Source organism: Callospermophilus lateralis, chromosome 12, assembly GCF_048772815.1.
Source record: "Callospermophilus lateralis isolate mCalLat2 chromosome 12, mCalLat2.hap1, whole genome shotgun sequence".
Classification (NCBI taxonomy): Eukaryota; Metazoa; Chordata; class Mammalia; order Rodentia; family Sciuridae; genus Callospermophilus; species Callospermophilus lateralis.
Window position 1 is genome coordinate 78,491,003 of NC_135316.1, and position 14,307 is coordinate 78,505,309.

General features: G+C 38.9%; 1 protein-coding gene across 1 annotated transcript in view; it reads right to left on the bottom strand.

Moving 5' to 3' along the window:
• Frem2 (FRAS1 related extracellular matrix 2) overlaps positions 1-14,307 on the bottom strand; it is a 162,941-nt gene that overhangs the window by 63,122 nt on the left and 85,512 nt on the right. The window contains exons 5-6 of the mRNA XM_076872483.1: positions 11,167-11,292; positions 9,745-9,996 (exon numbers count right to left, since the gene is read on the bottom strand). Coding sequence (XP_076728598.1) covers positions 9,745-9,996; positions 11,167-11,292 — 378 coding nt within the window. The remainder of the gene's footprint in view (positions 1-9,744; positions 9,997-11,166; positions 11,293-14,307) is intronic.

Below are 14,307 nucleotides of genomic sequence, written 5' to 3' on the forward strand. Positions count from 1 at the left end.
ACTTTATGCTTCCAATTCCTTTTTTGGTTCTAATTTTGGTCCACTTACATTGTTATGCAATTGGTAACCTCCAAACCCTGCTCTGATTATTTCACCCTCTTGTATCAAATAAATTCAGACCTCCTTCTTCATTCAAGCCACCCACGGAGTGTGTCAGTCCTGTTTTCCATCATGTACTGCCAAGGAGTCTTTATCTTTCTTTTGTTTGACTCGTTTTAAAAGCGATTCCATACAGATCATATTGTATGGTCTTCCCAAAATTTCTGTAAGCATGAGGTGATTTATTCATGCTTCAAGTGAGGAGAAGAAGATGGAGAAGAAAGGTGGACTGGTCCAAAAGAAACCTCAGTTGGTCAAGAATCATTGCCTCGCTGGGCATGGTGGTGCAGCCTGTGATCCCAGTGGCTCAGGAGGCTGAGGCAGGAGGATGGCAAGTTCAAAGCTAGACTCAGCAACTTGTCAAGGCGCTAAGCAACTCAGTGAGACCCTGTGTCTAAATAAAATACAAAAAAGGACTGGGGATGTGGCTCAATGGTCAAGTGCCCTGAGTTCATACCCCAATACCCCGCCTTCTCCCCAGCCTGGCCAAATGGGATTGCCCACCGCTCCCAGCAGCCTTTCTCTCTCTCATGCAATCTTAGAATAATTGGCCTTATTCTCTATTCATTTAAGTCCTTTTCATCTTTTAAAGGTTCCATCCGTTCCTGCCCTGACTCATAGTGACTCATAGAGTGATTGCTTTTAATCACAGTCTGCCATTTTAGGTCTTTTCATGGCTTCAAGTTCTGTTTAAAATAAATTGCTCTCATTTAACCTTTTATAAACTTATTTTTCATCTTACATAGTTTTTCAGTCTTGACAGATCCTGCCCTATGTCCTAAGTATGTTTGTGTTCCCTACTTATTATACTTAGTAGGGGGAAAACAAATATTTGCTGCATAGGTATGGGATCTCAGAATAGATTTTTCTAAATGGCAAGACATTTTCCCATAAACTGTTTTTATTTTATTTTTGTTTCAAAAGGATGTAGTATCTATATCACTATATCTAATATCCTTCCCATATGGAAAAACTGGTATAATGTCTCTTAGTCACCCCTTCTGTGCCTTCATGGGGCAGAAACTCCCTAAACATCCTTTGGTTTTCACTGAATCTTTTGCACCATCAACACTATTAGTCTATAAATGGTTGCAATGCAGTAGTACTCTGAGCATTTAGAAATTCATTTTTTCCATTTCTTGATATTTAATATTGCTCTACCTTAGGCAGACTAAATACAAAATGTAAGTTTGTTTTGTCACCTGGTGGCTTTAATTGAATCTGCCCATTTCTTATAATGACTGGCCTGGCATTCCTTCATCGAAGCTAACATTAATGCAAATCATTGCATTTAAGAAGGAAAAAGATGGTGAGTAGGTCTTTTAGCTTTGCACAAATGAATTACAAAATGCTTCACCCACACACTATCCCATGATGTATTTTTCTAACACTAGAAACATTTTCTTCTCTAAGCTACTCCTGCTGTTGAGAGAGCTTTTCTGATGTCAGTAAGCTTCCGAGTGACACTGAATTGAGGTACATTTACCACAGGGCTCACCATGTCGTCTTTTACATGTTCCTGGCTTCTATTGGGCATGGTAATTGTTCCAGGGTGGTCAAGGAAGACAGCCACTTTAGCAAAAAAAAACCCCTGCAGGCTTCACACAAAGGCAGAGAATGGATTTAGCTTGAATGTGCCTTAATTAACTTCCAAAGACTGACAGCAAAGATTAGTGAAATATTCTTGGCGCAGCCTTAAGGAACTAATATTGTGGTATTAAGCTGTGACCTTATTGAAATACTGAGGACTAAAGACAGGGACACAGGATGTTTAGGGTATCAGCACAGAGAGCATTTTGCACGTCAGGCATGTTGCTGATGGAGAACATGCTATTCTCCAAGCACAATGAAGTTTTTTTTTCTCATTTCTTAAAGACCTAACAGATTTTATCAAGACTCATTTCTGTACTTCTAGAGTCCCTGCCTTACTCTCCTACAGTAAGGTCGACACAGAGAGAAAACGCTGGGTTCCAGTAGAGATTTTTAGACATGTGCACCTAAGAAGAGCCACTAGCAATCCACGGCTTGGTCCTCCGCTCTGCAGACACAGAAATCTCACTTTATAATTTTATGAGAAATAACTTAACTTTGCAGAGTCAAACTTTTTAAAAATCAGATTGCCCTATGATACAAATTATAAGGGATTTATTTCTTTTTAGTTAGGGAACGGTTGGCGTGTTTCTCATCTGGTATTCCTATTACCATAGAAACACAGCGATCAGAGCTAAAGGCATAGGAAAGGGGAGAGGGACTCTTCATTCAGGCTGAGGAACAGGCTTGAATGTTTTCCATACTCCAATTGCATAATTTTCAGGGATTGAAAAAATTGGCCACTCTTGGAACATCTTCCTCTTGACAAATGTTGACATATAATTTTACTATTTTTTTTTCTAGATTTTAGTTTTAACCCCCTTGAGTACATTCAGGATTCATGATAGTGTAGTGGTGAAACACTTTGACTCTGAGTTTAATAGACTTATATTTAGGACATGTATCCAACATTTTACAGCTGTATGGTGTTAAGCAATTTTCTAATACTTTACAGCTAGTGATGTTCTTTTTCACTTATCAACTTTGTACATGATAGGCAAAAACGTCACCATTAGATATCAAAAACTGAAAAAGATATAGGTACAATTAGTGTAACCATTTTAAATCTATGGAAACCGAGACCTAGAGACATTAATAAAACTTGAAGTTAATAAAAGATGAAGTTTCCCAACAAAGCAAATTCCTCTAACATCAACTGTGGGTTTATCTTACCTACTATTTAAAAGTTGGTGACATATTTACATGTGAAAAAAGAAAAAAATCTCCCCATAGGCTGGTTAAAAGCTTTCAGTAAGCAAAAGGGATATGACAATGACCCAGCTTGTCACATGCTAGGTGCAGGTTTAGGAGCATCTCATAACACTTAGACACTGAAATGTGTTTGATCCTTAGATTCCTTTTTTCGGAATTGAACCCAGGTCTCACACCTGCTAGGCAAGTGCTGTAGCACTGAGCTACACCCCAGCCTGATCCTTGGACTCTTCTCAGTGCCTCATTTTCAGGGGTTCTCACACTGTCATATGGACTTCTCTCCTATTCACCACTTCCACTCTCTGTTTAGCATTCATGAAAGCCGTCCTTTTTTTTTTTTTCCTTTCAACATTTTTTATTGGTGCATGATAGCTGTACATAATGATGGGATTTGTTGTTACATATTCATACATGTACGCAAAATAACAATATTTTGGCCGATATCACTCCCCAGCATCTTCATATTCTTTTAAATTGAGAATCATAAAATTTACTCATGGGATAAGTCACGTAAGGATCAATTTTGCATATTTTCTTAAGCAATCTTGTTATGGTTTGGATCTTAAGTGGCCCCCAAGGGTCATGTGCTAAAAAGGTTTGGTCGCTAGCATGAGACCCACTGGGAGGTGGTACGACCTTTAGGAGGTGAAGACCTAGTGGAAGGAAGTTAGGACACTGGTTTTGCCATTTGAAGGGATCCTGAGAAACTCACACCCTCTCCTTTCCCTCTCTGTTTCCTGGCTGCCATGAGATGAGCAGCTTTGCTCTACCACATGCTCCTTGCCATGATGTCCTGCATCACCACAGGCTCAAAAGCAATGTAACCAGGCAACCATGAACTGAAACTGTAACTGTGAGCCCAAATCAATCTTTCCTCTTTTATAAGCTGACTTTCTCAGGTGTTTTGTGACAGCAATGTAAAGCTGACTGACACAAACTATATAGTCTCCTAAGACTTTGATCCTTAATAGAGATAACTTATAGCAATGTCTCTAGCAGAGCACTCTGCCTAGCACAGAACTCCTGGTCTCTGAAGACCCATATCTTCATCTGCCTACTTGACACCCCACATTTTGAAGTCATTCAGGCTCCTCAAAAGATTGTGGCCTAAAAGAACTCAATATTTGGTTCCTAATCTGATTCTACTTCCATTCTCCCTCTCAGTGAACTGGACCAACTCTTAATCCCACTGCCCTAGCTAGAAACCAGAGCATCCCCCGAGGCTGTCCTGTTCCACATCTTTCCACGTCTTTCCATGGTAATTAATTACCATGTCATGTTCTCTCTCAGCACTGTCTCCTGGCTGCTTGCTGGTCTCTCCCCTGGCTACAACCACTCTGTTTCAGCTGCTGTCCCCAGCACCTGTGCCCCTCCCACACTCCCCATCCCCAGCTCTTCAAAGTCATTCTCTATATACTGTTTCCAGAGCAGAATATTTCTAAAACACAAATCTAATTTTGTCATTTGACTTAAAACCTTTTAGTAGTGTCCTATTTCTGTTTTAAGAACAAAACACAACTCCTTCACATGGCAATAGGGCTTTAGCAGACTGGGCCTTGTCCATCTTTCCTAACTCCTCTTTGTTACTCCCTCGTGTGACGTCCAGGTCCCCACCACATACAAGCTTTCAGTCTCATGGATGCCTTCCAGCCACACAGCCATGTGTTCACGAGTCTTCCCCTAGGAATACACTTTCACCAGACTAACCTGATACTGTTCTCAAATTCTAGCTAGAAAAATCATATTTTCAAAGAAGCTTTTCCTGAACCTGGGCTGGGAAAGATGTAGATGACTTTCACATTTATTTTTATGTTTGTTCATTTATCTGTATATGCCCAAAGTCTGAATGGCCTGGGAGTTAAGAGGCTATGGTTCTCTTGTTTCCTATTATATCCTCAGCACCTAGCAATGGGCAGGTATGAAGATGCTCAACACACATTTCTTGAATGAATGGGTGAGTGATAGGTTCTCAAAATTTTTTTTTGAACAAATAGTTATTAAACTGCAATATGACATCCTCCAGAGATTCTATATTATGATTTGCTCTAATCAAAAAATCTTTAAAGTGGTTTCTTTTTCTAAAGTGAAATCTATGTTATACATGAAGTCGAAATTTTGACAGTGTGAGTTCATTTAAAATAAAGCAACATATATACACATCCCAGTAATTTAACCCATAGAAGAAGGGGAGGGATACTTTTGTTTCCATGTTTTCCTTTGTATTATTCATGTCAAGTATATGATAGATGCTTGAAGTGACTTCCCACAGGCCAGCAAAAAGGACCTACCCTAAAATGACAAAAACCAGGGTGTGCTATATTAGGTTGAGGAGTAGATAAGCAATGCCAGGGAAGAAAGATACAGTTTGGCAGAAGCGTACTCACTCTTTTTACTTATAGATCCTTTCTGCATTGAAAGACAAACCAGGTGGAAAAAAATATGGCAATTTTGGCTTTCTGTGTGTTTTTTTTTTTTTTTTGTACTTTTGCATTTATTCTTCATGCATATACAATTTTAGGGATCGTAGCCAAGGTAAGGAAAGGGTGAATAATCAAGATACCATGCAAGAGAATGTTAAACAGAAAATTCACACGTGGACACTGAGCTGCTTGGCTCATTCACTGGACCCTTCCTTGATCCTCAACTCTCTTCAGCTTAGATATCAAAAAAGAAAATAGGTCAAGGGAGGGCTTTTCAAATTTATTTTATTAAAATGTATATTTGTAGATGTGCTGTTGGGGAGAGTACTGAGACTGTTTACTTAATTCATGGGTTCCAAATTTAATTTATTGACGTTTCCCCTCTATTGAGCGTCAGTCAGTAGAGATGCCTGGTGCTAAATGAGAAGTGAGCTATTTTGGTTGCTATTCAGTTTCCTCTACCTTGTCAAGTATTGCTGTCTTTTTCACGTGAGAACTTGGTTTACAATGGAATTTTACTAAGGCCATTGACAACTTCATTCTGAAATTCTGTATGAAGAATGCATTGTGGAAAACATTCAAATTGGATTAAAATAAGACTTCAAACAACTTATTTTGTATTTAACTTAGATATCTGTCAAGATAATAAAAGAAAAGCAGGGTTTTCTCAGTAATTAAATTACTGTGCCCAAGAGGGTTATGTGCAGAAGTTAAAGTTCCTAAGAAAAATTTATCTTAGCAAAAAATAAAATAAAAACAAAGTTTGGATGTGATCTTTGGCTTAGCCCTGATGTTTCTGAAATAAAAACTGTTAGTTCACATGGCAACCTAATATCGTACAAGAGTAGTCCAGGGCCCCACTAGAGAACAGTGTTAGAGACGCGTCATTTTCACTCAGTAAAAGCTTTTCCAATGAATTACAATGACAATATTGTGAAACAGATACTTGGAAACCTTCCCATAAAATATGCTACAATCATAACCAATGTTCTTTTAAATGTAGGTCTTAGAATAAAAAAGGGATACTTTCAATAAAACGGAATAAAAGAAAAGTAAAAAACAGAATGCTATGTAAATGAGTTAATACTGAGGCTACCCTAAGTGGGTTGCATTTCACTACCTACTTAGGAACAGGTAAGGTGGGAATTGGCAAATGAAACCCCATATGTAAATCCTGGATCCTGAAAGAGGTATACAAATGAGGATAAGAATCCATCTTCTAATGGAGCTTATTATTTATGCCTGAACTGTGGAGGGGAATAAAGTTTCAAGCTATGTAGCATTGAAAATCCTAAAATAAAAGGAAAATTAACATAGAATCTGGCCCCTACTACTATAAATGCAAAACTTCTCCAAGGGTTTAACCCCTGAATCTAGGTTATAGTTTTCCCACAGATAAAATCCTATTAAAAATGAGTTTATAATCCAAAATTACTATACTCAAGGAAGTAATATCCTATGAGTAAAAAGTAAATGAATCAATTTGCAAGAGGTTTGGGTCTTGTGCCACCTGCTGTGTTTCATGGCCCAAAGAATAATTCCTTCTGGTAGGTCAAGGTGATTTCATAGGTAAAGATCATGAGTTGCTGAAGATTGAAAATAAAGCACCCAAAGAGCAGTGCCTGGATTGTAATTTGGCTTATTTTGCTAACAGCATTTCAAAAAACTATAGAGAAAGGAACCAACCATTCAAATGGGTATCAGGATGTCATACAAGTGGTTTGTCCAGAGCAGAGATGCTCCTGGTTTTCTCTTGTCTCCTTTCTCTCTCTCTCTCTTTTCTGTATTATCTCTTTATTTCCTCTTTGGATATTATGCTCTTTCATTTTTCTCCCTTAATTTCTTGGAATGTCCTTGTCTTACTCTTTGGCCTGTCTTTGGTTTGTTCTCACAAGGCTCATTCTCTCTGTGCCTCCCTCTTTGTTCTATTTCTTTCTCTCTCTTTCTCTCTCTCTCCTTATTCTGCAATTGGACTGGCCATTGTATTTTTAAGAAAATAATTGCAATATTTATTGAATAAATAAATATTGTTCTTAGTTAGAAAACGATAAATAAATAAATATTGTTCTTAATTAGAAAACGACTTTATAGGTTTTCTACCATTACACCATCAGAGTAGATTAAGCAATATTCTGTTTGCTTTTTCTTTCTTGCCTTGATTGGGGGGAGTGAAATGTGCCTAACGTCCGGATGATGGCAAAGTTTGTTGTTAATTGTTTTGAGTTTTGTACAGAGGAATGGTAATGGTATGAGTTTCAGCAAGATGAAATTGGTCTCAGTAGGAACCAAGGTCTGGCTGGGAAGAGATCTGAGGCTTTGGGGCCTGTGAGAAGTTTATTATAATCTACATCTGAAAGGGAGAGGGTCTGCCCAAATTAGAAAAGCATTGTTAGAAGTGGAGGGAAAAAGACAGATGGAAGTAAACAGAGCAGTCTGCACAGGACTCCTGATCCACTGAGTGGATTGGGCAAATGGAGGCAGCGGCATGACGGTCGCTGAGAACGCCTGACAAAGTTCTGGTTGAGCACATGGTACCCTGAACTCATGGCGAAAATCCAGCGGCCCTGTGTTCTGGGGTGAAGAGCACTGAGCTTTGGCTACCCCAGATGATGCCTACCTACTTAAAATGCCACTTGCCCTGTTCACACTGTGGATTGGTAAAGCTCAGACAAAACGCTGATAATGATGAAATATTTTACAAGTATTAGCTAATGGTACCATATCATCAACCCGATCACTTTAAGGGCAGAGTGACAGCAGAGGTCATGCATTTGGGGCCCAGAGACCACTGTGTCGTACACCAGCCTTGCAAATTTGAGCCTGTCTCTGTCTCCCTAAATCTTCACTGGGTCATCTTGAAAAAGGGATAAAGACATCAACTTTCTTTCTTGTAAAGATTTAGTGATATATATGTTTAATGGTTTATTTGTGCACCTTTATTATTTTTCCCATGTGCATCCTGTAGCAATCCATACAGAAATTATTATTATTATTATTATTATTATTTTGCCAATGAAACAAACTGAACTAAAGTAAGCATCAAGTAGACTTTTTCTATTTTTACATTAAACCTAATTCTTCCTGTCCATACAGATCATCAATAGGTGCAGAGCTCTCTGGGCAGTAGGTAGTCTTTTAGTGTGAATCCTTAGATCTGTTTAGACTGACATTCAAAATACTGGTGCCTTCTCTAATATTGATTCCATTTGAAATAAAATTCCTACACTTTATTCAAATTCAGAATGGAACTTCTTATTAAACTAATACACTAAAGCAACATTTAAAAATATTATCCATACAGTTTACTATCTAAGGACCTTATCCATATGCAGGGGTAGAATCAAGGCTTTCTTCCATCTTCTTCTGATAAAATCATTCCTAATTTTATCATCAGGATTTTTAAGCCTTTTCAGTAAAGGACATTATTCTCACAGGGAAATAAAGCACAAGATAGCACAAAGAATCCAGCACTGACCCCTGACCACCTCTGCCTCTCCCATTCTCCTTTCTCTTAACTAGCAGAGACCATTCCTGGTGGATTATTTTCAATTTGCTGGGTTTAAAGATGATTTGTGATTAAAGTCTTTTGACTCTCTTCCCAGTGGAAAGACTCCTCCTTCTTGTCTTTCAGCTCCCATGAGAAAAATGTCCAGCGCCAGGTGGGGCAGGGCGATCTGCTCTCTCCGTTCACTGCTCTTTGCTTTCATTATAAGATTGTTTATAATCTTTGCTCTTATTCTCTTTCCTGACAAGAAAGTACAAACCATTTCTCCAATGGGGAGGATTAAGACCTCCTTTACTTTTTAGAAGGTCTGACTTCCTGGTAAGCTAGTTTCCCAGCAAAGAGTGGTCTAGTATATCCACCTCTCTTCATCTTTGGGGTCAGGGAACTGCCTGTTGGAACTTAATTTCCCATATATTCATTACCTTTCCAGTTATTCATTGAACAGCCTTATCTGATGGGTTTCTCTGAAAAAGGGGCTTGAACGCTGAGAAGATTAAAGTTACAAAAAAAAAAAAAAAAAAAAAAAAAACAAGCTTTAAAAGCCAAGCAAAACAAAGTGAAATAAGTTGGGTTCATTAAAACTACTTCAGTTCTTCACCCTGAAATTTTAAAAGTGTAATATCACCTAATGGTAAATGGTATTATCAAAGAAACTCTATGGGGGCCAAACAAACAAACAACCCACAAAAAACAGAAAATTCAAACAACAATAACAAAACTACCATACAGGTTGTTCAGCCCTTTAAAAGCATTAAGTCAAGAATGAGGCTTTGGTTGAGACAGCCAATCCACACCACTGAATCTTATTCCCATTATAGAATCAAGCATAAAATAAATGTGCATGCTATGATTGCTTTAGATTTCCATATTTCTATCTAGAAAGTTGTGCTTGATATTTGCAGGTAAATGAGAACTTACCATCATCTTTGTCGGGGAGGATTGTAACCTGAGCTCCTGGGAACTCTGATCCAATTCGCCCACCCATGGGCATGCTCAAAAGGACACGGAACGTTTCCTCTTCCTCATATAAGGAGTCATCAATAACAACTATCCGACACATTTTCTCCCTTTCATCTTTGTCAAAACGAATAACACTAGTATGGTCCTCCGGCCTGGATATGTAATCCGAATAAGACAACACAGAAGTTGGCACAGTTCCGGTCGCTGTTCCTGGAGGAGGGGAGAATCCAAGAGGTTTTATGTAGAACATGTTACAGGGTATTTCCAGAAACCACTGTTTCATATGCAGTATATGAAGTCATTTAAAAATAATTAGTATATACAATACCCCCAGAATTGCAATAGTAACTGTAGACTGTTCTACTATCATGAGTCCACTTTAGGGTGACCTCAAACCTATACATCTCCAGTGTTTTCTCTTTGTCTTTCCTGTCCATGTACTTTTAAATCAACACGCTATTATAAAATAATAGTCCCTCTATTCAAATGCTTGACATACATTACTCTCAACGATCATTTTGGGTTTTAGACATTTGGTAACTGAGGTTTACAGAAGTTAAACCTCTTAACTGGAGCTTGGAGCCCAGAGCTGATTCTGAAGACTATTTTCATCATTATTCTATACTGCCTTCAAATTCATTTATGTAAATAAAAATTTTAATGGAACTCTGCTCAGGTATCAATGCATATGTGACTTTTTCTTTTGCATTCTTAGAAAATTGTCTGCTTTGCTGGGCTCAATGGCTCACGCCTATAATCCCAACAATGTAGGAGGCCAAAACAGGAGGATTGTAAATTCCAGCCTCAACAGTTTAGTGAGACCCTGTCTCAAAATAGAAAGGATTGGTAGCTCAGTTTTAAAGTACTCCTGGGTTAAATCCCCAGTGCCAAAAAAGAAAATCTGCTTTCCCAAAAGTCATCTAATACATTAAAGAATATTATGTATTCATTTTAATTTTGCATGACATAAGTCACCTTTCATAGGGTGCTTGTCCATGAAATTGAAATTGGTTAAAATGAGTTTCACACTAGTTTTTAGTTTATTTTCCTTGGATATACATTGTTAATATTTTCTTTTTGTTTGTTTGTTTTAAACAAAAACTTCCCTCAACCTGAAGAGCTTGAAGGGCTTCAGTTTCTTGTCATCTGAAAAGCCTTGAGAATTACAGTAGGTGATCATGTGGAGTCAGAAACATCTGCGGTAAGTAGCAGATGCTCTCCTGGGCATCCTCAGAGGTGTGACAGGGAAGACAACTTCTGAGTAAATGCTTTTTTAGTGATTATAAAAACTTCAAACCCTTCATGGAGAAAATGTCATGGCTCCACCATGTTAAAGAGGCTTATTTACATGGTTGGGTCCTGTTTCAGTTTAGTTTCTACCTTGCTGTGTGTAACAGATCACCATGAACTCCTGGCTGACGTCTCCTGTCCTCCTGATGGGAATGAACAGCTCGCCCACATCTTCTTCAACGGAGTATTCAGACTGGGGAATGAACACAGTTGATTCTGAAGAGAAAACACAATCAAGGTGCTATCATTATTTTGACTGAGTTTTAATTTCCTGTGAAATCAAAATTTCTCTAGTGATTAATTCTTTTGTTCCTTTCGTGTATTTAGAATGTAGCTCAGTTTTAAAGTACTCCTGGGTTAAATCCCCAGTGCCAAAAAAGAAAGTCTACTGCTTGCCCAGAAGTATTTAGAGTCATAGTGTGAGGGTTAAAGAGAGGAGGGGGAAAGAAGGAGTTGTAATGTATGCAGGCTGAGGGCCAGTGATGTTTTCAATCTACACAAAACCCAACATGACTTTTATCTCCAGTGTATTGTCCATTTCTCAATTAATCAGTGCTGCGGACAGAGTTCCTTTAAATCCAACTTTATTCTCTCAGCAGAGAGTCACCCCTTCCCCTGGAGGGTCTAATCTGAGAGGTTTGTGACGTAGGTCATTTCCTCAAACCTCATGGGGCGGGTGAGGGGAATCTAGGCTTACACAGTTGAAAATACTTGCCAAGTCTCTCCCTGGTGGAATCAGGATTAGAACTCAACTCTTGTAATGTCTACTCTAATTCTTTTCACTCTTAGAGTGGTCCTTTTGGATGATTCATGTTTAAAATATAATAATACACTGTTTGACACCTTTAAACATAACAGTTTCTAAAGGAAATAAATCTATTTATCATAAATCTATTTATCAGTTGCAAGGAATGTTTCTGCAGTATCCTTTCCCAGCAGGATAACCATAGCACGTGGTATATAAATTAGATTATGTACTATTATAAGTTTCAACAATTCACTTTTAACATAATTAAAATGTACATTAAATAATAAAAATAACATAATTAATTAAAATTGTTTAAAAAAACCATTTACTATGTAAAATTATAAAACCATTGAGTTCAATAATTTGACATCATAAATCCCAAACCGGCACCCTGTATTTAATTGGGAGGGTGTTTCCCTGAAAGTCTCATATCCAAACACACACACAAGATGTTTTGTTACTATTTTTTTTTAAGAGAGAGAGAGAGAGAGAGAGAGAGAGAGAGAGAATTTTAATATTTATTTTTTAGTTTTCGGTGGACACAACATCTTTGTTTTGTATGTGGTGCTGAGGATCGAACCCGGGCCGCATGCATGCCAGGCGAGCGTGCTACCGCTTGAGCCACATCCCCAGCTCTTGTTACTATTTTTAAAATCGTCATCCCCACTTTGGTGGATGGTTATAAAGGATGGTGGATACAAGCCTTGAGGTCCACTGTGCACCCTGTTCCCAGACCCTAGAAAATATGATGGTTCATTTTTCAACTTCTAGCTTCCAGGTGGGTCAGCCAAAGGGGACACAGGAGTGGCCTTGGAGGGCGAGAGCCTGGTGAGTTTCAGCATTTATCCCTGCTCGTTTCCAGAGCTGGCTGCGTGCCCCTCTGGCCCATAGGTGAGAGCTGTAACCCTCACTCCATCTTGGGGCACTCTGCAATATCTGGGCGTCTACAGATCCTTTTCTTCATCTTGGTAAAAGAGTCACAAGGCTAAATTCTATTAAATTAAATTTTATTAAATTCTATTAAATTCTATTTGAGCCTGTCATTTATTTTCTCCTGGGACTCTGACACACTAATTTTTAAATTGCTTATATTTAAAAAAATCTGAAAATAAGATATAATAACTAATTTTCATTTACCAAATATTGATGGAGTGACTCCAACTCAACAGGAACTGTACTAAGCAAAGCAGATATAAAAGTAAATAAAAACCCTGCCCTCCTGGAGTTTCCATTCTAGTTGGGGGATGGGGAGGAGGAAGAAAAAATACATATATAAAAGATATCACATCAGGATATGATATAGTAAACTAAAATGTGCTCCCCAGTAGCAGGGCATGCTGGGGCTGGACTTGTGGGGGTGGAGGGCTCTAGGATACATAGATGTCACAGGAGGTGTTTCTGATAGAGTCACATTAGAGCTGAGGTTGGAAGGTAGTGATGAGATGCTCTAATGTTCTGAAAATATGTCAGTGTACAGTGCCACCACCCCATGTCCTGAGCCCTCCCATGGTTCCATTTTGAGAGAACACTGTAGAGATGACAGTTCCAGGCAAAGGAATGAATATGTGAAAAGGGTTTCCGGCCATGTTGTGCCAAGTGTGTACAAGGAACAGCCACGAGGCCAAGCAGCCAGAGCAAACTGGGGAAGGCAGGATTAAGACCTAGGACCAGAGAGAAGGTGGATGGTGGATGGATCACAGGAAGCCTTCAGGAATATTAGCAGGACCTTGGTTTTTATGGTGAATAAGAATGGAAATAAAGTTTTGAGAGCAAAGAGATGCTGTTTATTTAGAGCTTGCAATAATGACGGAGCCCACCACCTTTACTTGTGTTTAGACAGAGAGCCAAAGGCAGACAAAGAAGCAGGACAGCTTAGTAGGGGAAAGGGAATCTCCCGTGAGCCCTGGTTACAGGCTGTGGGGGCAGGAAAGATGTAGCAAGCTAACTAAGTAGGGTGTCCTGTGGGATTGTGAAGGGCTGCATATTTGGGTTTCTCTGGTTGGCCTATAGTTGGAAATAGGAAAAGAATTAGGGAAGGTATCAGGTCAAGTCCTGATGACCTTGGTCTGATTGGTATAGAGGTTGTGGTTTGGCTTCTGTAGGTCGTGGGTAGAGCTGAATTTTAATATGTGGTATGGCCTTCTCTGCACATTCAGTCTCTCAAAATGGAATCATGGGAGGGCTCTGGCCATGGGGTGATGGCACCATGGGGTGATGGTACGCTAACACATTTTCAGAACATAAGTTTTGGCTGCCGTGAGATAGCCATTAAGTGTCAGCAACTGAAGCAAACAACTTGGTTAGGAGACTTTGCAACCACCCAGGGAGGAAATCACAGAAGATTGGACCAGGAGGTACATTAGAGGTGTTACTGGATGTGTTACATTAAGACCCTGGAGGATAGATTACCAAGGAAGACCCCAGAGAATTTTCTGAAAAATCACATACATATGTCATGTAAAAGAACCTGAAGAACCAAGGAT